This window comes from Capricornis sumatraensis, chromosome 19 (assembly GCF_032405125.1).
Source record: "Capricornis sumatraensis isolate serow.1 chromosome 19, serow.2, whole genome shotgun sequence".
NCBI lineage: Eukaryota > Metazoa > Chordata > Mammalia > Artiodactyla > Bovidae > Capricornis > Capricornis sumatraensis.
The window spans coordinates 38,281,122-38,308,826 of record NC_091087.1 but is presented as its reverse complement, the minus strand read 5'-3'; the positions used below and the strand labels follow the sequence as shown (position 1 = coordinate 38,308,826).

Here is a 27,705-nt window from a genome sequence, read left to right as displayed (position 1 = left end):
TTGCATCCTCATTATCCATCTATTCCACCACTTTAAAATATGGCTTCAGTCCCTATGTAAACTACTATTCATGTTTTAAGTTTCTTCAAGGGAGATGATTGACTAGGTCTGAATTAACTTGTAGTCATTTGCTCACAGTCTCCTCCAAGAAAAGGTACTCAGGGTAGGGACTTTGTCCTCTTCATGTTGGTCAAAAATTTATTATGCAGAGTTCTGGGCTTTGAAAAGGAGGTATCTTGGGAATGAGCTGTGGTTTGAGGTCTCTCCATTCATTTCTGCTTCCCAGGCACGTAGGAAGGAGAGCCAAGGCAAGATGGCAAGAGCCACATCCAGACAGATGGTATTCTGAAAGCATCCTTAGGTGGCAGTGTAACCTTTGGGATCTCTGAGGATCCCTGCCACCATAGTTCGTCCTGCAGAATTAAGCATTAAGAGTTTTAAGTGAGAAGTAGAATTTATTAGGTCAAAAGAAGAGGGAGCCATTGAGATAAAAGAGCAGAAGTAAAAATGAGTTTAACAAGTGGCTGACAGAGTAGTTCTGTCTGGCCAGAGTGAAGAAGTCAATAAACACAGGAAAAGAGGAAAGGTATTTTAGGCCAAATTTAGAACATTTTCAGTGACAGAATTTTTTCTCTGTAGGTAGTGGGAAAGAGGATTAAATTGATGTTTTAGGATGATGAAGCCTCATGATCTCCTGTCCCACATGTTCCTCCTACAATGTGGCATGGATGCTTCCCACTGAGAGGCTGTGTGTCCCCTTGCCCTGAATCTGGGTGGGTTTGTGACTTCAATGGAAGTAATATCATATGACTTTCAAAGGCAGGTCATAAAAAATATATTCCTGTCTTGTTCTCTTGGGCAGGTGTTTCTTGGAACCCCAGCACCATGCTGTAAGGGAGCAGAGACGAAACGGAGAGATGTTCCACCAACAGCCCAGATGAGGCTCCAGCGTGTCCCGCACGCTGGATTTGTGAGTGAGGATTCCTCCAGATGATTTTAGTCCTGTCACTGAATCTCCCTTAGCCATGAAACCTCCCCTAGCATTCAGGTTTTCCCAGTGAAGGCCTCAGACATCGTGGAGCAGAGACAAGCTGTTCTGGTGCCTGTCTGAATTCATGACCTGAAGATACAATAAGATAAAAAAAATTATTGAGCTTTTAAGCCACTAAGTTTTTGGTTAAATTGCCACACAGCAATATATGTAACTAGAGTTTTTATTTGCCCTAATATGAAGGATGTAGCCCTCTAGGCTCTTCTGTCCACGGAATTCTCCAGGCAAGAAGACTGGAGTGGGCAGACATTCCCTTCTCCAGGGGATCTTCCCGACCCAAGAATCGAACCCAGGTCTCTTGCATTGCAGGCAGATTCTTTGCTGTCTGAGCCAACCAGGAAACCTTAATATGAAGGATGTAGGTTGGATAACAAGACCAGAAACTAAAGCTCTGTTGCAGTCGAGAGGGGCTAAAAGCCTGGACAGGAAAAGATATTTGCAAGAGTAGAGTCTTTGCTGGACAAATGGTATTAATTCCCAAACCTAGAACTGGATTTTCTCCTCATTGGTGGAAAGAACCAAAGACTGGCACCTGTAGATGTGCGTCCATTCTAACAGTTCATCAGACAGACCTTTATTAAGGGTGTGCTAGGGGCTGGGCAGGGAACTTGGTTCTGAAGATAATGAAATAAATATTATTGCGTTTATGCCACCAAAGAGTTTATAAGCCACATTGAACTGATTGACTGGAGATAAGCTGCAGCAAACACCAAATAGTAAAATTGCAATGCAAGGCAGCACGTATTTTATTGAAAGGGTGGTCAGCATTATTTGTATTCATAATTCAGGGAAAGAGAACCCATGTTAACAGGAGGACCAAACAAGTAGGAAATCTTGAACTCAGAAACCTAAGAGTTTCACAGTGTAAGAAAATGAATAGTGGTCTGGGACTGAAATACAAGTTTTAGTTCATTTTTCTAGTCCCCAGTTTCCTGAATGGTCAAGCCAGATAAAAATCACAACCCCTTAAATTTGAGAGGTGTAAGTATTTTTCTGTGAACCATCTCATTTGATTGTCCTAACACAGGGTGTGTGTTAGGTGAGCCCCAGGGAGGAGAGGCAGGGAGAGAGAGGAAGTGGTATGGGTACCTGGTTCTCTTGGAGCAAACTCCTTCAACTTTTTAAGCATCTATTTCCTCATCTGAAAATGGGAATTAATCATAAGAGTACTTCTCTCATGGGTTTATAGTGGAGATTAAGTGAGATAATGTATGTAAAGTACTGTGATATAACATAAAATATGTTTGGTCTTTGTCCCCTGTTTGAAAGCCTTTAAAACTCTTGTAATTTTCTGAGTGGTAGGGGAGAGAGGAGTGTCTTTTTTATTCATAAAAATGTAGCTGCTTTCAGCTACATCTGAATTTATGATAACGAGGTGAGTCAAGAAGGATGGGGGCTGGTTATGAACGGAACGAACCAAGTGACTAGAGGACTGGAACTTTCAGCCTCACTCCTGCCTTCTGGGGAGGGGGAGGGGGGGAGATTGATTTAACCACCAGTGGTCAATGATCTGATCAACCATACCTACATAATGAAGTCACTATAAAAGCCCTAACCAAAGAGGTTCAGGGGCTTCTGGGTTGGTGAGCAGATCCACATGCCAGGAGCATGGTGCTCTGCAACTCGAGACAGACAGAGCTTCGGTGCTTAGGCCCCTTCTGGACCTCACCTTATACGCTTCTTCCTCTGTTCATCTTTTATTATCATACCCTTTATAATAAATTAATAAACATAAGTAAGCATTTCCCTGAGTTCTGTGAGCTGTCTTAGCAAATTATAGAACCCGAGGAGGGGCTCATGAGAACTCCCAACTTACAGCCAGTTGGTCAAAAGCACAACCTGGGACTTGAGGCTAGCATCTGCAGTGGAGGCAGTTTTGAGGGACTGGGCCCTTAACCTGGGGGGTCTGCTCTAGCTCCAAATAGTTAGTGTCAAATTGTTTAATGTGAGGGGAAAACCCTACATGTTTAGTGTCAGAATTATCGTGAGAGTAGAAAGAGTTTTCTTTTAAATACTTAATACTCAATAAATATTGGTTTTCATTATATATCGCTAAACAGTACAGCAGGAAGGATATGGATTTGATCATCATTTGCTGATCTAAAATTCTGATTCCTAAGAATCAGATCACTGACTGAATCTGAGAAGCAAAAGGAAAAGTACTCCAGTTTGGGTAACCTGGTTCATTCATTTAGCAGACATTTATTAAGTCTTTTATATGTGCCAAGCCCTGTGCTCAGAACTTTGCATTAATCTCTAAGAAATCCTCACAACTAGCTCCTTGAGGTAAGTGTTACAGGAACTGTAAGACAGGTGCTACTTCACCTTCACAGACAAGGAAACTGAGGCACAGAGAAGTTAAAGGTGAACATAAGAATGATACAAATGGGTGATACAAGAAAATTCGGAGACCTAGTTTGGAGAGAACAGATAGCTCTATAGGTAGGTCGTTAGATGGATATATATATATTCTCATATATATCAAAAGAGATAACTACTAAAAAGGTGTTTGAATGGCCAGGATTCTACAGTCGTCCACAGAGAATGGAGAGCTACACTGACAAGACTAAGTAAATGACTATTTACTGTTTATCATACTAAGGGAGACAGGACCAGAAATCAGTGAGGGAAATACAGTGGTGTGAATAAAGTCAAGGATACATAAGCTATGTTCTCCAATATTATATATTCATATGAAAAGAAACATAAATGGTAGAGGATTTAAAAATATCTGCCTAGGGTCTTTTTCAGTATCAGTGTGAAAACTGTTTAGATATCTCACAAGTTAGTGGCTTGTCTGGGTGTCTTATTTGCTTACTTGCAGTTCCAGTGAGTTCGGGCATCTGCCTCTGGAGTTTCAGTTTCAACTGCCCTCTCAAACAAGTTAAAGCTTTCTCTTATGAGTACTGCATCTGTTTTCTCCTGAGGCATCTTAGTGTGTGCCTTATTTTCTCCAGCCTTTCTTTTAGGATACATTAATTTTGAAAATATTTTTAAAGACCATTGGAAAGGTACTATACCAGTGTAAGAATGGATGAAAGAAAAAAAAATTTACATGGTTTCTGCCCTCAAATAGCTCTTAGACTAGATGACTACATGGCTATCACCCATGATACCAAGTGATGTGCCATATAAAAGGCAGGGTACAAAGAGATTATGAACAATGAAGAGATGGGAGAAGGCTTCATAGAACTGGTGATACGTTAACTAGGTCTGTATGTTGCACTCACTTATCTAAAATATGTGAACATGTCTATACATATAGACATGTCCTTTTAAAGTTAAAAAAAAATCATTGATCTTGAGAGACTATTTGATTCAAAATATCACTGCATGTTTGATACACAAGGCAAATGAAACCCTTAGAAAGACATGCTTGCTCATGCAGTACTTTCTTAGGTTAAAAAATGGTCATGAAATTACTAGAAGACCTTAGTGGTTACATGTGGATTGAAATGTTTCATCAATTCATCTTTAACGGTGCAGGAAAACCCTTTATGGAATTAGATTAGGTCCTATTGGTTCTTCATTATCCAAGTTAATGTGAATTTTTATCTAGTCACATGGAGATCCCAGATTCGTAGGACTTGGCAGTTTCAAACCAGATTTCTTCTACAGCTTTCTGGCCCATGTCAAACATTTGCTGTAAGTGCTTCCACCCAGTTTTTGCAGTAATCATGAGATATTCTTCGTTCTCTGGGTATAGCTGGCAAGAATATGCAGCTAGGACAAGTGACTGACAAAACCGGCTGCATACAAGTAGAAACAAAGCACCCCTCTCCACAGGAGTCAGGGGGACCACACTTTCAAACCCAGCAAGGACATGGCCTCCTACTTGTATAGGAGTCTTGCTTTCAATCATCATGTACATGATGGTGATCGCTGCTTCAAACACATAGTAACCATAGCTCATGTCATCAAAATCCAAAATCCCAGACACCTGATATACAGCATCTCCAAAGGCTGACTCTCTGGACTCTATTAAGATGTTGTGGTCGTTAAGATCTCCGTGATTGATACCTGAAAGGAGAAAAATCAAGCCAAGTAAAAACAGTTGTTTAATACCCTAGTTCATTCTCTTTCCATTCCTTCTTTTCAGATGGTGATGGTGGTTTAGTTGTTAAGTCATGTCCAACTCTGCGACTGCATGGCCTGTAGCCTGCCAGGCTCCTCTGTCCATGGGATTTCCCTGGCAAGAATATTGGAGTGGTTTGCCATTTCCTTCTCCACTTTCTCAGGTATGAGCATTCAAATAATTTGATGAGCAATCAGAGATAAAGAGCTAAACCCTCTTTTTCTTGAGAAATAAAACAATTTCCTCTGAAAAGGATAAAAGCAGTTAATTTTGGTGGTTGCTTTTGCTTTTCATCAGTACAAGGACAGAAGAGAGAGACTGGAGTCATTGCAAACACCTGATTTTTGGCTCTGAGCCAATGAAAATGGAAACGTTTCATCAATTCATCTTTAAGTTCTTTACCCTTTACTTGTCTAATATACATAGATATATACATATATACATTCATGTTATTATAGTGCTAGAATGGACCAGATGTGCCTTTATTTTAACCTAGAAAAGAAATTTCTGATGACAAAGTAATTCTGAATTTCTCTAGTCTTCTGATTACTGGAATAGATGTTATTTTAAGTCAGTACCACTCAAAGTGGGGGGCCTGTGGCTAGTGCTGGCTCACAAACTGTTATTAGTGTGCATGAGAATAAAAACAGACATTGAGACTGTTTGACTTTTCATCAAGAGTATGACAGGGGCCTTATCTCATTAACAGTATAGCCCAGTTTTGGTGTTGTCAAATGCTTGTGGTAAATCATGTGTGGTGTGAGCCATGAATTAATCTTGCACAGTAGGGCCAAATGTATCAGGCTTCAGGGAGTTGGAAGAAAAACGCAAACTTGTCTTTTACCATGGAGAGTTTGAGAAGCACTGATTTAAACCACTCAGGATTAGGAGGAGATGGGGATGTCTGTGTATACTGAAGCGGTGAGTCACGTACTTTATAATAAGTGCATGATATAAAGTCCATACTATTAGCTTTTAAATATAATTCTGATTTCTTCTATATGACTTACGGTTGTGTAAATCATGCTTAAGTGATGTAGCACAGTGGGTGGCCTGATAGAAGCAATGAATATTACTGTAAACTACATGTTTCTGATATGGGGATTTACCCTATGATTGATACCATGTCATAGTTTCACTGACAATATTTTTTCTTCCTTAGAGGTTCATAAAGCAATTTGATATCTTATACAGTGGATTGGTATTTTAGAATAAATGAAATATATTACTTCATGAATGCAATCTGTATATGTGGAAACCTCTCTCATTTCGTTGCTTCTTTTCACGTGTCCAGTGGCCTATTAAAAAAGTGATCCAGCTATTTAGTGCTTGGAATAAAATAACAGAAGTAGTTGAATTTGAGAATTAACAAAAGAAAAGAAAGAGTTCTGACCAAGATAGGAGAGTGAATTCATACTTTGATAACCCCAATGTACATAGCAATGATAAAAATAAAAAGAGAAAACAAAAGATACACAACCAGCCTCAAAACCAAGATAGATTCATACAAACTGAATAGAAATGCCAAGCACAAGTGAGCAGGGAGAAAGAATAAAGCCACAGGCTTGCCTACTGTGTTCCAGATCAGCAATATGCTTTCCCCCTTTGCGAGAAGGAACTTAAAGTGCTACCTGTGCGTTGGGAAACACGCTCACCACATGAAGCTGGAGGCAGTGAAGAGGGCCTCCTAACTCATAAAAACAGGACCAAATCTGCTACTAACCCACTGCTTAGATGACTTCTGTTCCAAGGAGGGAGAAGGACGCAAATATAGCCTTGAAACCAAATGCTAAACCTGGATGCTGTGTGAATATATCCTATGCCCAGTTACTGAAGTCTTTGGTTCAATGTCTATGGTCAGTTTCTTGTTCTTGCTCTTGGTAACCGATTTCCCTGTGTGCTGATATAGAGTATGGCCCAAGGCAGTTACTATAGAAAAGTAATCAAGAAGAACTTCTAAAACTGAAAAATACAATGAATAAATTAAGAATGCAATGGGTGGGTTTAAGAGATTAGACATAGCTAAGAAGATTCAATAAACTACAGAATAGGATAGAACATTTTCCAAAATGCAGCATGGGGAGAAAAAAAGAGAAGGTAATATACACAGAGGATTCAATGGGAAGGCATAATATGAGCTTAATTGGAGTCTCAAAAGGAGAAGAAGGGGATTAGGTGCAGAGGCAAGAATTTTCTATAAATGATGAAAGACAATGTTCACACATAGGTTTGGAAAACCCGAGTAAAGTTAAAAAAAAAAAATCTGAAAAGCAACCCAAAGGAGAAAAAGACAAATTATCTTCAAAGAAACAACAGACTGACAGCTGGCTTCTCAGCAGCAATGGAAGCTAAAAGACAGCAGAATTCTAAAATTCTAAACCCATGAGATCTAAAATTCTATAGGCTGTGAAAATATCCTTCAAGAATGAAGACAAAATAAACACATTTTCAGACAAAAGCAGAGAAAGTTCACCATTAAAGAACTGCATTAAAGGAAATTTGGAAACATGTATTTTGGGCAGGAAGAAAATGACTCCAGAGAGAAGGTTGGGGGTGCTGGAAGATAAAAAGTGAATAATATAAGTAAATCTAAATAAACTTGACTCTATAACAAAAATAATAATGTTTTTTGTGGTAAAAAAAAATATAGAATTAAAGTTTACTAAAACAGCAGGAAGGAGATAAATGGAATTAAATTATTTTAAGGTCCCTGTATCAGACTTTGATAAGTCGAAGTAGCATGTTAGACTTTATAAGGTTATCATTCAAAGTACATAATTTTCTGGAGACAGAGAAAAAAAGACAAAATAATTAGCACAAAAACAATTCACTCAAAAGAAGGGAGAAAGAAAGGTAAAAATGGAAAAGACAGAAAAAAATCAAGAGAACAAAAAATTAGATGGGATAGCTGTATAATGTCAGATGGAGTAGATATTAAGGCAAAAAGCAAGATAAAGAAGGATACTTTATATTGATAAAAGATTCAGTTTTCTAGTAAGATAATAAATCTAATTTTATGTGCACACTGCCTTGAAATATATAAAGCAAAATTTGACAGAAATACAAATAAAAATAGGCAATTCACAGTTAGAGTGGGAGATTTTAAACACATTTTTCTTGATCATTGTTAGAGCAAGTGGACAAAAAGGTGAGCCAACAGTGGTGGTTTGGTTTCGTCGCTAAGTAGTGTCTGATACTTGTGACCCCGTGTAGCCTGCCAGGCTCCTCTGTCCATGAAATTTTCCAGGCAAGAATACTGGAGTGGGTTGCCATTTCCTTCTCCAACAGTATAGAAAATTTAAACAAGATTAATAGATTTGACCTACTGGACATATTTGTACACAACACCTACTGAACACTTTGTACCCAACACCTACTGAATAAATTCTGTTTAGCATACAGGGAACATTTTTTAAAAATTACCAAATGCTTCATTATGAAGTAAATGTTAAGAAATTTCAAAGTGCTGAAATCATATAGAGCTGTTCTGCCCCATATGATAGCCACTGGTCATAAGTTGCCATTTAAATTCATTAAGATTAAATAAACCGAAAGTTCAGTTCCTTAGTTGCACTAGCCACATTTCAAGTGCTCAATAGCCACACAGGAGCTATTATATTATATACACAGATACAAAACATTTCCATCATTGAAGAAAATTCTACTGGACAGCACTGATACAAAGTATATTCTCTGACCATAATGCAACAGTAGAAATCAACAGTAAAAAGATAACTAAACATATCATCATATAGACCTTTTATTGGTCTATATAAATGGAGAGATGGACCAGTGTTCATGGATTAGATTACTCAATCTTATACACATTTTCTCAAAATATAATGTATTCAGTCCACATCTAGCCAAAATCTCAACAAAATTTTTCTTTAAACATGACAAGCTGATTCCAAAATTGATATGGAAACGTAGAAAGAACAAAAAAAGTCAAGACCCTCTTAAAGAGGAACAAGAAAATGAGAGGACATGTTCTATCAGATATGAAGACTTTAAAAGTTAAAGAAATTAAGATAGTATAGTAATCACATGCTAGTAAAGTAATGCTCAATATTCTCCAAGCCAGGCTTCAGCAATAAGTGAACTGTGAACTTCCTGATGTTCAAGCTGGTTTTAGAAAAGGCAGAGAAACCAGAGATCAAATTGCCAACATCCGATGGATCATGGAAAAAGCAAGAGAGTTCCAGAAAAACGTCTATTTCTGCTTTATTCACTATGCCAAAGCCTTTGACTGTGTGGATCACAATAAACTCTGGAAAATTCTGAGAGAGATGGGAATACCAGACCACCTGACCTGCCTCGTGAGAAACTTATATGTAGGTCAGGAAGCAACAGTTAGAACTGGACATGGAACAACAGACTGGTTCCAAATAGGAAAAGGAGTACATCAAGGCTGTATATTGTCACCCTGCTTATTTAACTTATATGCAGAGTACATCATGAGAAACGCTGGACTGGAAGAAACACAAGCTGGAATCAAGATTGCCGGGAGAAATATCAATAACCTCAGATATGCAGATGACACCACCCTTATGGCAGAAATTGAAGAGGAACTCAAAAGCCTCTTGATGAAAGTGAAAGAAGAGAGTGAAAAAGTTGGCTTAAAGCACAACACTCAGAAAACGAAGATCATGGCATCCAGTCCCATCACTTCATAGCAAATAGTTGGGGAAACAGTGGAAACAGTGTCAGACTTTATTTTTTGGGGGGGGCTCCAAAATCACTGCAGATGCGATTGCAGCCATGAAATTAAAAAAACGCTTGCTCCTTGGAAGAAAAGTTATGACCAACCTAGATAGCATATTCAAAAGCAGAGACATTACTTTGCCAGCAAAGGTCCGTCTAGTCAAGGCTATGGTTTTTCCAGTGGTCATGTATGGATGTGAGAGTTGGACTGTGAAGAAGGCTGAGTGCTGAAGAATTGATGCTTTTGAACTGTGGTGTTGGAGAAGACTCTTGAGAGTCCCTTGGACTGCAAGGAGATCCAACCAGTCCATTCTGAAGGAGATCAGCCCTGGGATTTCTTTGGAAGGAATGATGCAGAAGCTGAAACTCCAGTACTTTGGCCACCTCATGCGAAGAGTTGACTCATTGGAAAAGACTCTGATGATGGGAGGGATTGGGGGCAGGAGGAGAAGGGGACGACAGAGGATGAGATGGCTGGATGGCATCACTGACTCGATGAACATGAGTCTGAGTGAACTCCAGGAGTTGGTGATGGACAGGGAGGCCTGGCGTGCTGCGATTCATGGGGTCGCAGAGTCAGACATACTGAGTGACTGAACTGAAGTGAACTGAACTGAACTGAAGTAATCTTTAGGGATGCTCAAATATTCCAGGTATCTTCCTTCCAGGAACACTCTGGGTTGTCAGCTCCCTGCTTTTCCAAAAGATGTTAGCAGCAGTGTGGTTTTTTTGGCCACTACATGTAACAGAAGTGACATCACTTCAGGGCAGATGCTTTAAGATTCAGCATACAATTTACTACATCTCTTTCTCCATACCAATATCCCAGGTGGTGAAAGTTTTATCAGTATAAATCCCCAAATAAGAATACACATCGCTCCAGTCAATCCATGACAGACCTGCAGCTTGTGTGGGAACTAAACCTTTGTTATTTATAAGTCCACAAGAATTTGGGGGTTATTTGTTACTACAGCATGACCTAGCCTAGCTGATACACAGTTGCTATGGGTGCAGAGATAGACAAATAGACCAATAGAGCAAAATACAGTCCAAAATCATATTTGATTTACAGTAGATGTGGTACTGGAAAATAAAGTGGAAACATGGCTTTTTAACACATCTGTGAGAAAATTTATCAGCTGTAAGAAAAATCACACTGTATATACAAATAAATTCCAGATGTATTATAGTCATATTATGAAGGAAAAAAACATTTTTTTTAATTTTTCTGGGCTCCAGAATCACTGCAGATGGTGACTGCAGCCATGAAATTAAAAGATGCTTGCTTCTTGGAAGAAAAGCTATGAACAACCTAGACAGCGTGTTAAAAAGCAGAGATATCACTTTGCTGGCAAAAGATTTGAAAAGGCACTTCACAAAAGAATCTATCCAAATGGCTAGTAAATTGGGAAATACACATTAAAACCACTATAAGAAAACATTACACACACATCATATTGGCAAAAATTGAAGTCTGATGGTACCAAGATTGTAGAGGAATAAAAATTTTATACTCTTCTAGTAGTAGTACAAAGTCATAAAACTGTTCGGCATATCTCTGAAGTTGAATATGGACATGAACTATGGACCTAGCAATTCTATCCCCGAGCTCATGAAGTCATATACCCAAAGAACTCATAAACACATATACCAAGAGACACAAGAAGATTCATAGAGCACTGTTCTTAACAGACTAGAATATTCAAGAACAGAACCACTTGAATATCTTTGAAGAGAGGAATAGCTAATGTGTGGTACATTTATGAATTGCATACTCTACAGTAATAAAAATTAAAGTCAATGGCCACATGCAACAACATGGATAATCCTAGAGAAGTAATTTTAAGCAAAAAAAAACAAAAAAAAACCAAAAAAACCCAGGAAGACAGTTCCCTACAGAATATAGTCTCCCTACAGACTACATACTGTAGGGAGACAGACAGGAGCAGGGAGACCAGTTACGAGGCTACAGCAATAATCCTTAGTCTTTGGGGTTTTTTAACGGCAGCCTGAGCCAAGTAATACAGAAAGCATAGGACGAAAAGGATATGCACTGCCTATCCTCGGCTTTGCAAGAAACGCCCCCTCAGTTCCTTGCCCTTTGACCAGTGCTTCATGTTGGGTCAGAAGGCTCATTACACCCCAAAGAAATTGTTGCCCAGGTACTTTAGGAGATACGCCTCGGCATGCTCATTGCAGCATCGTATATATGTGTGTGTGTGTGTGTGTGTGTGTGTGTGTGTGTGTGTGTGTTCACTACTGTGTCTCTACATTAAGAATAGTGCCTAGCATATAGAATGCACTGGTCAAGCAATATCTGCTGAATAGATGAATGCTCTTAACATAGAAAATTCTAGAATTGGAAAGGCCTTTAGGCATTGACCACTCTATCTAAAGTTCTAAATGACTTGACCATCAATGAACAAATGGGGAAGAGTTTAGAGAAAGATGACAAGTTGCTACTACGGGGCTGAGAGAGAACCCAGGTCTTCTGACTCCAGTAGAGACCTCTTTCACACAGTAAGTGTCTGAAAGTGACTTGATGGCCACCCAGAGGCATAGCTCTCAATTTTTTTTTCTTATATATATATATATATATATATATATATATATATAAACTTAAAATTCCATTAACAAGAGAATAGACTCAAAAATTACATTGAAATAAATTATAGTATACACACACACAATGGAATATTATTCAGCAGTTAAAACTAATCACTAAATGAACTAGAACTACATCTATTAAATGGATCAATCTGAAAAACAGAGTTGAATAAAAAATCAGTTTGCAGGATGATAATATACAGTGTGATGCCATTTATCTAAAGTCTGAAAGTATGTAAAATACTATATAGGTAATTTATAAATACATATGTAGTAATATTAAAGGGCTTCCCTTGTGGCTCAGCTGGTAAAGAATCCACCTGTAATGTGGGAGACCTGACCTCTGGGTTCGGAAGATCCCCTGGAAAAGGGAAAGGCTACCCCACTCCAGTATTCTGGCCTGGAGAATTCCATGGACTGTATAGTCCATGGGGTCACAAAGAGTTGGACACAACTGAGTAATATTAAAAGATGTATGCAAACTTAGTAGGGAGGGGAGAGGCAGAATCATGTAAATTTAAAGGGGCTTCAAATTCAATTTTAAGGGAGATGAAAGTATTATTCTTTAAAAGCAACAGGACCAAATATGATAAAGTATTAAGATTGTTAAAGCTAAGTTGTACCTCCATACTTTTCTGCTGGTTTGAAATTTGACAATTTAAAAATTAAGAAATACACTTACTTGATGCCCCGTGCCCAGCCATCTCAGAGAGAATGAGCCACTTGTGAGTCCCACAGGACAGCCCTGCCTGCCTGGGGTGGCCCATTGGCATCTCCAAGAGCCTGACCTCCTCTGCCCTGGGCTTGGCTACCTCATGCCAAAGCTGGCCTGACTCCCTCCCCAGCTCCCGGGTGGCTGCTGCCCAGCAAAGGCCACAGCACCTCCTGCTCTGGTCAGAGGACTGAGTTTTCTTGGCAGCCTTTAAAGACAATTTTCAAAAACCTTATTTGACTTCTGATGGGGGGGTACTCACATTCTTGAAAATGACTTAGACTGGTCATCACTTCATCCTTGAACAGCTGAATGACCTGTTCAACAATCTCTCGATTCCGATTCTGGCCCAAGGCAAAGAGGTATTTCTCCAGAAGAGGAACACTTTTGAGATTCCAGATGAAGTTCTCCCGATGAAGACTACTTAGCTTTGGGTGATAGAATTTCTAAATCAAAAGCAAAGAAACTCTTAGACTCTTGATAGCACAGGCACTGCTGAGAGGTCTGCTGTGGGCTAGAAGACTGCACCCTCTGAAGGGTGGGCCAGGTGGGCCTTGGGGAAAGGGCTGGCGTTCTCTGATGGTCACTGACTTGCTTCATTTACCTTAATTCACAAAGTGGTCAAATGCCATATTTGCCCAGGATCTCATAGTTTTGAGAGCACATTCCCCTCTCCTCACTGCCCATCCTCATAAGTGGGAGAAGGTAGGATTACCATCTGCAGACTACCAAAGGAATGGAAGCAGCTGTAAAGAGCTCTGCCCTGGGCCCCCGGTTCCCTGTCTGACTTCATCTTTGACAATGTTTTTCCACTCTCTTCCAATCACACTGACACTGGCCTCCCTGCTTTTCAAGGAACACTCCAGGCACTTTCCCACCCCTTTTGTATTTGCTGTTTCCTCCACCTGGGGATCCTAGGAAGCCATATGGCTAGTGGTCACCAAGTCTTTACTCAAAAGTCACCTTCTAGGGGAGGACTCACTGACCACTCCATCTATCCCCTCCAATATTTCATATCCCTCTTCTCTGCTTATCTTTTCTTCCTTAAGCACTTAGCACAAATTGCTAACATTCACCATGATTCACTCATTTACCTTACTGTCTGTTCTTGTTAGAATGTAAGCTCCACAAGGAGCAGGAGCTTATTTTCGGTCTGTTTTGTTCACTACTGTATCCCCACACTTAGAAAGTGCCTGGCATATAGAATGCACTGCTCAAGCAATATCTGCTGAATTAACATAGAAAATTCTAGAACTGGAAAGGCCTTTAGGCATTCTATCTAAAGTTCTAAATGACTTTGACTGTTAATGAACAAATGGGGAAGAGCTCAGAGAAAGATGACTAGTTGCCACTATGGGGCTGTGAGAGGACCTAAGTCTTCTGACTCCAGTCAAGATCTCTTTCACACAGTAAGTGTCTGAAAGTACCTTGATGGCCACCCAGAGGAGTATCTCTCAAAATTTTTTGACCATGGCCTGCAGTATGAAATATGCTTTACGTTACAACCTTGCATACAGGCAACATATACCTAAGGAAAAAAAGTTTCTATAACAATACTTACAACCTTTAATGTGATGTATTCTGAGATTTTTTTTTTTTACTTTATTCCATTTATTTTAAAATGTTCCTCTAAATTGACTTTAACACCCATTCTCATGACCTGGAGTCTGATAACCTCCCCCTTATGTTCCTGTTACCATTAAGATGTCTTTGCTAAGTGGTCATGTAGCCTTTGTTTGAATTCTTCCTGCAGGAGGTACATTTTTACCCTTATTGAAATGGCTCTGTGTTCTTCCTTTTGCTGAGCTAAAATCTGCCTCTTATAGTATCCATACTGTGGGTTCCGACTGTGACCTCTGGGGCTACGGGGAACAGGACTCTCCTGCATGACTGTCCTCCAGACATCTGAAGACAGCACCTCTGCCTCTCAGTCTCTTCTGCAGAGTAAATCTTTCTAGTTCCTTCAGTTCTTTCTCACATGACATGGTTTTGAATCTCCTGACCATCTGATGCATTAAATGTCACTGTGGACCACAAAAACATTCTGCAGAGTAGCACTGAAAACACTGTTGGGAGTTGTGACTTCTGGAAAGTAGGTTTGGAAAGGAAACAATAATGGAGATGATGGAAGAGAGAAAAGAGTTTTGTCTTACACTTTTCATTACTGCTTGATATTTTTACCATGTGCATAAGTTACTTTTATTTTTATTTTCTGTTTTGTTTTCTATTAAAATTTTTTAACTTATTTATTTGGCTGCAGTGGGTCTCTGCTTCTGTGTATGGACTTTCTCTAGTTGCAGTCAGCAGGGGCTGCTTTCCAGCTGAGATGCTCGGGCTTCTCATTGCACTGGCTTCTCTTGTGGAGCGCAGGCTCTAGGTGCTCAGGCTCCGTAGTTGCAGCTCACAGGCTCTGTAGTTGTGGTGCACGGGCTTTGTTGCCCCACAGCATGTGGAATCTTCCCAGAGCAGGAATTGAATCCACGTCCACTACATTGGGAGGCAGATTCTTAACCATTGGACCACCAGGGAAATACTACTTTTATTTTTAAAGAAACCAAATTTAAACACTCTTGTTGGGTTTCCAGCAACAGTCCACTCAGGGAAGACTGAGTCAGCTTCTAAAATGCTAGCACTGTTACCTTGTACATCCTGCTTAGATATGGAGTAGTAGGAAGAACACTTGGGAGTTGTACTTGGAATCAGACAGATCTGGGTTTCAACTGGCTTTATCACTTAATATCTCAGATCTTAGTTTCCTTAACAGTAAGATCAGAGTATCAATACCAACCTCACAGGGAATGTAAATTGCTACAACCATTATGGAAAACAATATGGAGGTTCCTCCCAAAACTAAAGAGTTGGCATATGATCCAGCAAGCCCCCTCCTGGACATATACCCAGACAAAACTATAATTAGAAAAGATACATGCACCCGTGTTCATAGCGGCACTATTTACAATAGCCAAGATATAGAAGCAACCTAAATGTCCATCAACAGAGGGATGGATAAAGATGTGGTGTATATATATACAGTGGAATACTACTCAGCCATAGAAAGAATGAAATAATGCCATTTGCAGCAACATAAATGGACCTAGATATTATCATACTAAATGAAGTAAGTCAGAAAGAGAAAGACAAATAGCCTATCTATCACTTATATGTGGAATCTAAAATATGACACAAGGGAACTTCTCTATGAAACAGAAACAGACTCACAGACATAGATAACAGACTTGTGGTTGCTAAGGGGAAAGGGAGACAGGAGAGGGATGGATTGGGAATCTTGGGTTAGCAGATCCCAACTGTTATACAGGATGGATAAACAATAAAGTCCTACTATATAGTATAGGAAATTATATTCAATATCCTGTTAAGAAACCATAGTGAAAAAGAATATGGAAAAGAACGTGTGTGTGTGTGTGTGTGTGTGTGTATAAATAACTCAATCACTTTGCTGTACAGCAGAAATCAACTATACTTCAGTTATAGTTAACTATAACATGATGAATCAACTATACTTCAGTTCAGTTCAGTCACTCAGTCATGTCCGACTCTTTGCAACCCCATGAACCGCAGTACGCCAGGCCTCCCTCTCCATCACCAACTCCTGGAGTTCACCCAAACCTATGTCCATCGAGTCGGTGATGCCATCCAACCATCTCATCCTCTGTTGTCCCCTTCTCCTCCTGCCCTCAATCGTTCACAGCATCAGGGTCTTCTCAGATGAGTCAGCTCTTCGCATCAGGTGGCCAAAGTATTGGAGTTTTAGCTTCAACATCAGTCCTTCCAATGAACATCCAGGACTGATCTCCTTTAGGATGGACTGGTTGGATCTCCTTGCAGTCCAAGGGACTCTCAAGAGTCTTCTCCAACACCACAGTTCAAAAGCATCAGTTCTTCGGTGCTCAGCTTTCTTTATAGTCCAACTCTCACATCCATACATGACTACTGGAAAAACCATAGCCTTGACTAGACGGACCTTTGTTGGCAAAGTAATGTCTCTGCTTTTTAATATACTGTCTAGGTTGGTCATAACTTTCCTTCCAAGGAGTAAGCGTCTTTTAATTTCATGGCTACAATCACCATCTGCAGTGATTTTGGAGCCCAGAAAAATAGTCAGCCACTGTTTCCACTGTTTCCCCATCTATTTGCCATGAAGTGATGGGACCAGATGCCATGATCTTCGTTTTCTGAAGGTTGAGGTTTAAGCCAACTTTTTCACTCTTCTCTTTCACTTTTATCAAGAGGCTCTTTAGTTCTTCTTTACTTTGTGCCATAAGGGTGGTGTCATCTGCATATCTGAGGTTGTTGATATTTCTCCCGGCAATCTTGATTCCAGCTTGTGCTTCTTCCAGCCCAGTGTTTCTCCCAGCCCAGTGTTTCTCATGATGTACTCTGCATAGAAGTTAAATAAGCAGGGTAACAATATACATCCTTGACGTACTCCTTTTCCTATTTGGAACCAGTCTGTTGTTCCATGTTCGGTTCTAACTGTTGCTTCCTGAACTGCATATAGGTTTATCAAGAGGCAGGTCAGGTGGTCTGGTATTCCCATCTCTCTCAGAATTTTCCACAGTTTACTGTGATCCACACAGTCAAAGGCTTTGGCATAGTCAATAAAGCAGAAATAGATGTTTTTCTGGAACTCTCTTGCTTTTCTTTTTATATGAAAAGTATATATGAAGTATAATATGAATTATACTTCAGTAAAATTAAAAAATATCAACCTCATATTTATCTGTTAATAAACTAAGACATGAGGGGCTTCCCTGATGGCTCAGTGGTCAAGAATCCACCCACCAATGCAGGAAGCTCAAGTTGATCCGTGATCCAGGAAGATCCCACATGCTGTGCAGCAACTCAGCCCGTTGGCCATAACAATTGTGCCTGTGCTCTAGAAGCTGGGAACTGCAACTACTGAGCCCACGTGGCGCAGCTACTTAAGTTTGGTGCCCTGGAGCCTGTGCTCTGCAACAAAAGAAGCCACTGCAAGAAGCCTGCACAATGCAATGAAGAGGAGTAACCCCTGCTCGCTGAGAGAAAAGCCAGTGCAGCAACAAAGAGCCAGCACAATCAAAACTAAATAAATGTTTTTAATTATTAAAAAAAACAAAGACATGAAATAAAGATTTCATACATAATAGGTCCTCAGTAAATGTTTGTTGAATGTGAACTTTGCAGCTGATGTGCTTGACTTCTCTGGTCTTTCCATGTTTTGGCTCCATGACACACCAACCTGAATTTCTGGTAGTTTAATCACTACCCTTTATTAGTCTGTCTACGTCTACCTCTTGTCACCTTCCTCACTCTACCTCTCATCCCAATTCCTATTTCTCAAACACCTTGTTTCCTCTACCATAAATCTGTGACTATACTTATAAGCCTGCCCAGTATTTTCTTCTCTCTTATACTTAAATGAATCTCCTGAGACTAACCTCCAGCTCATCTGTGAACAAAGCTGCAACCAAATTCCAGTACAGGTCAGTTGGTGCCTTTACTTGTGAATGCCCTGATTTTGGCAATGACCACCCACAGCGCTCCTTGTACTCTGGGCCCCCTAAGCCTGCCCACCTGCTGGAAGCTTCAATGCCCCAGCCACCTCCCCAGCAGAACAGAACATTCACAGTCTCTGCCATTTCTATGGGATTAAAATTCTTCACCTAAATGATATCTTGGGCAGACTCCATGGTTCTAGTGTTTGTACAGAAAGTAAGAACTTAGCACCTGCAAAGGCCTGGGGTGAGGTTAGGTAAGGGCATGAACAATGGGAATAAAGCATGATAAAATGCGTTATAACACCTAGTGAGGAATGTTTCTCTTGGTTTCCTCTAGAACTCTCCTGTACTATGTGAGACAACTTAAGTTGCACAGCAGAACAGCACGTGGTTAACTACACAGCAGAACTCACCATCAGCAATGGTGTGGTGCTATCTCCCTCTTAGAACTGTAATTGTCATTTCAGAATTTAGAGGTAAAAGTTGAAACCTCAACTGCAACAGGCACAACAATGCAGTCCACAGGGAGCGTAGAAAGAGAGGTCAATGATAAAGAACTCTTATGGAACAGATGCTCATTTCAACAGCTCATTTTATAGATTTGACTATGGGGGTGGTTGAGAGACTTTCCTGAGCATTCCAATCAGTTCAAAGGTTTCTCTAAATAAAAGTAATATCTGAAAACAATTCCTAAATATACACTGAGTTGAGGGGGCAGAGCAAGTTGCCTCAGGTTGCTACAGAGACAGAGACAACTCTAGAGATCTGTAGATGAACACCTTGAAACTTAGCAGACATGTATGATCAGTACAGAGGATGAGGAAAGCTACTCAAAGCTGGGGAAAGAACCATCTGAAAGATTATAGGGAATAGTACTTGGACAACACAGGGTCAGGAATAGTGCCTGTTCCCACCAATCAGGTTCACAGTTCATGGGACATTAGGTAGAGACTCAGAAGGGTCTTGCATTAATAGTGGGGAATAACCGTCCTACACTAAACCCATTCCTGGTCCCACCCATAAAGTATGAAGTTCAGGTCAGTTCAGTGGCTCAGCCGTGTCCGACTCCTTGTGACCCCATGGACTGCAGCACGCCAGGTTTCCCTGTCCATCACCTGCTCCTGGAGCTTACTCAATCTCATGTCCATAGAGTCAGTGATGCCATCCAACCATCTCATCCTCTGTTGTCCTCTGCTCATCCCGCCTTCACTCTTTGCAGCATCAGGGTCTTTTCCAATGAGTCAGTTCTTCACGTCAGGTGGCCAAAATATTGGAGTTTCAGCTTCAGCATCAGTCCTTCCAATGAATATTCAGGACTGATCTCCTTTAGGATGGACTGGTTGGATCTCCTTGCAGTCCAAGGGACTCTCAAGAGTCTTCTCCAACACCACAGTTCAAAAGCATCAGTTCTTCGGTGCTCAGCTTTCTTTATAGTCCAACTTTCACATCTATACATGACCACTGGAAAAACCTTGCTTTGACTAGATGGACTTTTGTTTGCCAAGTAATGTCTCTGCTTTTTACTGTGCTGTCTAGGTTGGTCATAACTTTCCTTCCAAGGAGTAAGCGTCTTTTAATTTCATGGCTGCAATCACCATCTGCAGTGATTTTCAAGCCCCCCAAAATAACGTCTGCCACTGTTTCCATTGTTTCCCCATCTATCTGCCATGAAGTGATGGGACCAGATGCCATGATCTTCGTTTTCTGAATGTTGAGCTTTAAGCCAACTTTTTCACTCTCCTCTTTCACTTTCATCAGGAGGCTCTTTAGTTCTTCTTTACTTTCTGCCTTAAGGGTGGTGTCATCTGCATATCTGAGGTTATTGATATTTCTCCCAGCAATCTTGATTCCAGCTTGTGCTTCATCCAGCCCGCCATTTCTCATGATGTACTCTGCATATAAGTTAAATAAGCAGGGTGACAATATGCAGCCTTGACGTACTCCTTTCAAGACTTGGAACCAGTCTGTTGTTTCTTGTCCAGTTCTAACTGTTGCTTCTTGACCTGCATACAGATTTCTCAGGAGGCAGGTCAGGTGATCTGGTATTCCCATCTCTTGAAGAATTTTCCACAGTTTGTTGTGATCCACACAAAGGCTTTGGTATAGTCAATAAAGCAGAAATAGATGTTTTTCTGGAACTCTCTTGCTTTTTTGATAATCCAGCAGATGTTGGCAGTTTGATCTCTGGTTCCTCTGCCTTTTATAAATCCAGCTTGAACATCTGGAAGTTCACAGTCTATGTATTGTTGAAGCCTGGCTTGGAGAATTTTGAGCATTACTTTGCTAGCATTACTTTGAGATGAGTGCAACTGTGTGGTAGTTTGAGCAATCTTTGGCATTGCCTTTCTTTGGGATTGGAATGAAACAGATATTTTCCAGTCCTGTGGCCACTGCTGAGTTTTCCAAATTTGCTGGCATATTGAGTGCAGCACTTTCACAGCATCATTTTTTAGGACTTGAAATAGCTCAACTGAAATTCCACCACCTCCACTAGCTTTGTTCATAGTGATGTTTCCTAAGGCCCACTTGACTTCGCATTCCAGGATGTCTGCCTCTAGGTGAGTGATCACACCATCGTGATTATCTGGGTCATGAAGATCTTTTTTGTATAGTTCTTTTGTGTATTCTTGCCACCTCTTCTTAATATCTTCTGCTTCTGTTAGGTCCATACCATTTCTGTCCTCTATTGTGCCCATCTTTGCATAAAATGTTCCCTTGGTATCGCATTTTCTTAAAGAGATCTCTAGTCTTTCCCATTCTATTATTTTCCTCTACTTCTTTGCACTGATCACTGAGGAAGGCTCTCTTATCTTTCCTTGCTATTTTTTTGGAACTCTGCATTCAAATGGGTATTTCTTCCCTTTTCTTCTTTGCCTTTAGTGTCTCTTCTTTTCTCAGCTATTTGTAAGGCCTCCTCAGACAACCATTTTGCCTTTTTTCATTTCTTTTTCTTGGGGATGATGTTAATCATAGCCTCTTGTACAATGTCACGAACCTCCATCCATAGTTGTTCAGGCACTCTATCTATCAGATCCAGTCCCTTGAATCTATTTGTCACTTCCACTGTATAATCATAAGGGGGATTTGACTTCGGTCATACCTGAATGGCCTAGTGGTTTTCCCTAATTTCTTCCATTTAAGTCTGAATTTGGCAATAAGAAGTTCATGATCTAAGCCACAGTCAGCTCAGATGTATTAAGACACAAACTACAAGTATTAAGACAGAAAATCACCAATCTGCTTCCAAGTGACTTAACCAAACAACTCAAGGAAGCTCAGTGAACACCAAGCACAGGAAACATCACGATCAAATTGCTCAGAAACAGAGATAGAGACAATCTTAAGACAAACACACACACAGATGACATACATATTAAATTCAGAGGAACAATCTGACAGCGGATTTCTTGTCAGAAATAATGCAAAAGAAGAAAGTAGTGGCATGTGTTTGAAGCACATTGGAAAAGACAGTCAACCTGAAAGTTTATGTCCAATGAAAATATCTTTCAAAAATGAATGTGAAACAAAGACATACAAAAGCTGAAAAAATTCATTATCAGCAGCCCCACACTATAGGAAATGTTAAATGAAGTCTTTTAGGTAGATGGGAATAATAAGGATCGACAAAAAGTATGAAGAGCACTGAAAAAGGGAACCACATAGGCAAATATATAATTTTTTCCTAATTAAATCTCTTAGAAGATAATCAAAAGTTTAAACAAAAATAACAATGTATAAGTAAAAAGTCTGACAACAATAGGTATAGGTCTTCCTGGGTGGTGCTAGTGGTAAAGAGTCCACCTGCCAATGCAAGAGACACAGGGAGGTGGGTTTGATCGCTGGGTCAGGAAGATCCCCCTGGGATAGGAAATGGCACCCCACTCCAGTATTCTTGCCCGGAAGATTCCATGGACAGAGGAGCCTGGTAGGCTATAGTCCATGAGGCCACAAAGGGTCAGACATGACTGAGTAACTGAGCATGACAACAATAGAATAAGGACAGGAGGGAAGAAGCAGAAGTATACTGTGTCAGGTATGTGTACCATACACGAAGTGACATAACGTGAAGGCAGAGCGTGATCAGGTAAAGATGCACTCTATAAACCCTAGAGCTACCACTAGAATCAACAGTTACAGCTAATAAGCCAACAAAGGAGGTTAAATGAAATCATAAAAAATACACAAGCCAAAAGAAGGCAGGAAAAAAAAAAAAGCAAATTAGAGAAGAAAGAACTGATGTGACAGAAAGAAAGTAGATATCAAGATGACAGGCTTAAACCGAACCAAACAAAAATCACATTAGATGTAAATGCTCTAAACATCCCAACTAGAGAGCACAGATTATCAGACTGGATTACAGAAAAAACCAAGATTCATATATATGCTGCCTATAAGAAATATACTTTTACTATAAAGCAGAATTTTTTTCCCTCATTCCCAGAAAACAATAAATAACAAGTCTTTTAGGGTAGAGAGAATTAAAAATAACCCTCCTAAAGCTTCTTGTTAAAGTGTTCTCAGCCCTGTCTCACCTCTCACTTAACCCTTCTAAAGGCTCTGTCTTACTCTTTTCTCTAAAGCGCCAACCAGACGGAAAAAAGAAAGACAGAATCAAGGAAGGGGAGCAGGCAAGCTGATCCCAGCAGACACTAATGGAGCACGTGTGGCATGCATAGGGGCTGATCTGCTTTTCTGTATGGCAGGAAGCCTTAAAAAACTTCCACAGATCTCAGCACCTTCCAGACCCATATCTGATACTCCTCCCCTTCCCATCCCTCCAGTCCTTTGTTCCAGGCTGTGAAGGTGACTCCAGGATTGCTTCAAGGGGAGAATCCTGCCTATTTCAGAATGGAGTTTTGTCCCAGTAGATCCAGTTTAGAATCCATGTCCTGCTCAGCACTTTCCTCTCCTCCATCCTTAACATTAAATCAATCACCAAATTCAGTTGGCTCTGTCTCCTAAATATATTTTGAACCTTTTCTTGGTTCCTGTCCTCAATCAGCTTTTGCTTGATCACTGCATTAGCTCCCTAGATGCATTCCCTGCCTCCATTCTGGTTTTCGGCCAATCTAGCCATTATATTGGACCTAAGCAGGCTATAAATTAGAACGTTTTTCCTGTTTAAAAAGCCTCCAAGTCTCCCTACTGTCCAAGAAAATAAGACAAAGTCCAAGCTTCTTACGATAACACATTTTATAATCTGACTCCACCCTATGTTTCCAACTTCAGCTCCTGTCTCTCTCAGGTGTAAACCCTATGCTCCAGCCACAGTAAATTATTCAGAGGTTCTGGAACATGGTCATTGTTCTGCCATGGTTTCCTGCATGCTCTTTCCTTTCACTGAATACCCTTCCTCCTTTTCTCTGACTGACTGATGAGTTCAAGACTTTTAAAACCAGCTCATAAGCTTTTTTAAATTAAAAAACTTTTTAGGAAGCCCTCCTTGACTATCTAATATGTATTTGACACTGCTAGACACCAAGGATAAAAAACGAATAATTAAGATGTAGACCAATTTCTTAAGAAGATTATTGTTTCTTATATAGCATATGTAACAGGAAGTACAAGCAACTGAATTACACTACCATCATGGTAGACTGTTACCCCAATGGCCTCCTATGAACCATGCCTCCTGGTGTACATGCCCTTGTGCAGCTTCTCCTACTTGGGATTAGACATGTCACTTGCTTTGGCTAATGAAATGTGAGCTAACATGATTCAAGTAGAGTCTTGATAAGCAGTCGTCCACTCGGGGCTTGTCTTTTTGAATCTGTCTCGGAAGCCAGCAGTCATGTTGCAAGGATGCTCAAGACCATCCTGGAGGATGAGACACCACATGAAGAAAAAAGGACACATGGAAAGGATCTGAAGCACTGCAGCTAAATAGAGCTGCATGAGTGACCCCAATTAATACCAAGAAGAGCAGAGGGACCCAGTCAGTCAACCCATAGAATCATGTGAGTTGATGGATGCACAAGATCCAATGGAGCAAAGAGCAGGAAGTGATCCTCTTTGTACAGCCTGGGAAGAGAAAGAAGGGACCAGAGAAGATTTCACAGGGGAAGTGATTCCTGACCTGTGTGTTGAAGGATAATCAGGAATTTTGCAGAGCAGGGGAAAAGGTATTAACGGTTGAGAAGATAACAAAGGCAGAGATGCATGAAACAGAAAGGCACATTGGGGGGACGATGAGAAGTTCTACTAAGGTGGTGAGAGAAGCATGAAAGGGAACACACGGACAGTGAGACTGAGGGGGAAGAGGCAGGGACGAGGCCAACGGGGCCTTGTTTGAAAGAGACGCCGAGGACCTTGGCCTTTACTTTGAAGCAGTGAGAGTCCACTGAAAGATTTTAATTATGGAACTGACATGGTCAGATCTGTAATTTTAAAAAGTAACTCTGATTGGTATAAAAAATAAATTGAAGGTGAAAAAGATCTGAATGCAGGGAGGGATAGTCAAGGCAGGAATGGAAAGGAGATGGACTGTAGACATCTGAGAGGTAGACTGGCCAGGATTCAGTGAGTAATTGCAAGTGTTTTCCTCATACAAACTGGGGTTACTTTTCCAAGTGTCTGTTTGTCCCTTGGAACACACTCCTCTAGGACAGGGGAATCCCTATTTTTCCCCCAGTTCCTGGCATTGAATGGGTTCTCAGTGAACATTTGTTCATTAAATGAAGATGTTTTGTGGGTACGTTTGGAAAAATATTTGTCAAACAAGGTCATCTTTTCTGTACGACAAAAACATTTTTAATACAAGTCATTTCAATCCATTTGTAACATAGCTATTGCTTCATACAGAGCCCTGGCTGATTATGTCTTGTGAAAACTTCGGATTTTAATTTGTGAATGCAGACTGTTTTCAGTGAGCAGCACAGAGGATATCATGAATTTCTAAAGATGTAGGTAATCTTGCCACGAAGCTAATAAAGTACAGACCTGGGCAAAAAGAAATCTGTCAATATTCATGCATCTAGTACCTTATTTTCTTCTTAATATCAGGTTGCATTGGCCAAAAAAATTCATTCAGTTTTAGGTATACATAAAAGACACATTTTTCATATTCACCAGGAACTATATTGAACAAGATATTCACTGACCAAAACTTTCTGGCCAACCCCAATACATGTTAAGAGGCACCAAATAAAAAGAGTGTGACCCTGGGTGTATTTAAAATAAATCAAAACTAACAAAGAACAATTCTTATAAACAAAATAAAATCCCAAATCTTACCTCCAGGGTTTTATCCAACTTAGCAGCTAGCCTTCCAATTTCATATAAGAGCTGAGGGCCAATGGGAATCTCAGCTATGGGTCTTCCTGGGAGGTAAGTCAGCAGCCTCACCAAGTAGCTTTTGACTTCAGAGCCGCTATCTAGATGGATGGAAGGATATATTCTGTCAATTATTCTTTGGAAAAAAAAAAAGATTAGAGGCTATTCTACCTTTGCAATTATTATAGCAAGGAATAATACAGAACAAGAGAAAAAAACAAAAAGGTGCTAATACAGGACAAGTCAGCAGGATTCTATGAGGCAGGACTGAATGGATCAAGCCAGCAAGGAGAACAGATAGATTTCAGAACACTGGGGCCAGCCATTTACATCCTAACATGACTGTAGCCCCAAGTCTGCTGGCCTTAACTCTAAACATAAATTATCTACTCTAGTAAATGAATGCTTAAAATACATTTTTAATGCATTTACAGTGGGGGAAGTTGTGATAAAGAAATGACTTTCAGAATCACAGACTTCTTTAGGGACAAACTGCTGCTTGGAGAATTCCATTAGATACGTCTTAGCACTTAGAATTGAAAGGGACTAAGTTTCACGACAGCTCATAGCCTTAAGAATTTAAGTCACGTATACCATAATTACAGAGCTGGGATCTAAACTTCCTGATTCTGTGTGCTTTCTACTATATCACAGCACCAAAATACACAGCTGATCTGATAAATAAAACTATTTAATTATTTTTCTAATTAAAAATAAAAGTTCCCCTAGTTTTCACATATCCCCTTAGTTACTTATCCATCAGATCCTTTGCAGGCAGATAAGAGTTATGCCAGATCCCAGCCCTAATCACAGCCCCAGTTTCCACTTTGGTGATGGTAGCTTCTCCCAACTGCTGAGAAAAATAACCATCTCAACCCTTGGAATGACGTACCTGTTCCTGATATTTCTACTTGTAGCCAAAATGCAGTAATGTACATGGACGGGCGATGACCGGTGGTGGTCTCTTACCTACAGACACGAGAGAGGTTATGTTGTCTCCTTTAGTACGACACACAGAGGCTGTTGGAAATCCAGCCGCTCTCAGAAACATGATGATATGAGTCTGCACTTCAATCAGGTCTGGAGTTTTGCTAGATTCAGTGTTGCTTATTTTGAGGACATATTCATTTGGGCCATCTGTAGTGACTTTGGTTCTTGCAATGCATACATGGAAGTTTTGGTCATCATAGCTAGGAAGTGGCTGGATCTTGGAAACTTTTAACCCAAACACTGATTCCACTAATGCAGAGGCTTGTACCTCACTGAAAGAGGGCTTGGTGAGAGCCTGTGATTGCTGATCACCTCCACTTGACATTATTTCTAAGGAAACAAACAAACAAACAGACAAACTGGAAAGGGGACTTATACTGAATATAGTTACTTAAAAGAGTTTTCTTAAGACAGACCAATAATGTTTCCCAATACTGATTCGGTACTTCTCTTGATTGTGAATTTTCACTCATAAAGTTAAAAAAATCAAATGAGTAAGTGAGATTTAAAAAGTAGATTAAAAGCATAGTCCCTGCATACTTATGTAATAACTTTGTTCTTTAATTTCCAAGAGGCATGGTAGGCCAGCTGGTCCTGATGTCATCTACTTTATGTCTATTTCTCTAAGATTCCAGGCTTTCTATTAAAGGTAAAGAGGGTCTTTTTAATTTGTTGTTTTAGTTATTTATTATCTAGTGTTTGAGGATTCATATTTTAACATACCATAGATTGGTAAATGATATTTATTTTGATTACAAATAGCCCTAACTTACAAATAGCTTAAATCACTGTGACTGTC

At 40.1% G+C, this 27,705-nt stretch overlaps 1 protein-coding gene across 3 annotated transcripts in view; it reads right to left on the bottom strand.

Annotated features, from left to right (window-relative positions):
- Positions 1 to 1,040: 1,040 nt before the first annotated feature.
- Positions 1,041 to 27,705, bottom strand: part of HYKK (hydroxylysine kinase) — a 31,770-nt gene continuing 5,105 nt past the window's right edge. For 2 of the 3 annotated variants that reach the window (XM_068991164.1, XM_068991165.1), the window contains 4 exons: positions 26,886 to 27,236; positions 25,878 to 26,017; positions 13,409 to 13,592; positions 1,823 to 5,071 (listed from right to left, as the gene is read on the bottom strand). In XM_068991164.1, the coding sequence (XP_068847265.1) occupies positions 4,611 to 5,071; positions 13,409 to 13,592; positions 25,878 to 26,017; positions 26,886 to 27,236 (1,136 nt within the window). In that variant the 3' untranslated portion in view covers positions 1,823 to 4,610. Of the gene's footprint in view, positions 1,121 to 1,822; positions 5,072 to 13,408; positions 13,593 to 25,877; positions 26,018 to 26,885; positions 27,237 to 27,705 lie in introns of those variants that run through there. The other variant, XM_068991166.1, reaches the window with a different exon arrangement.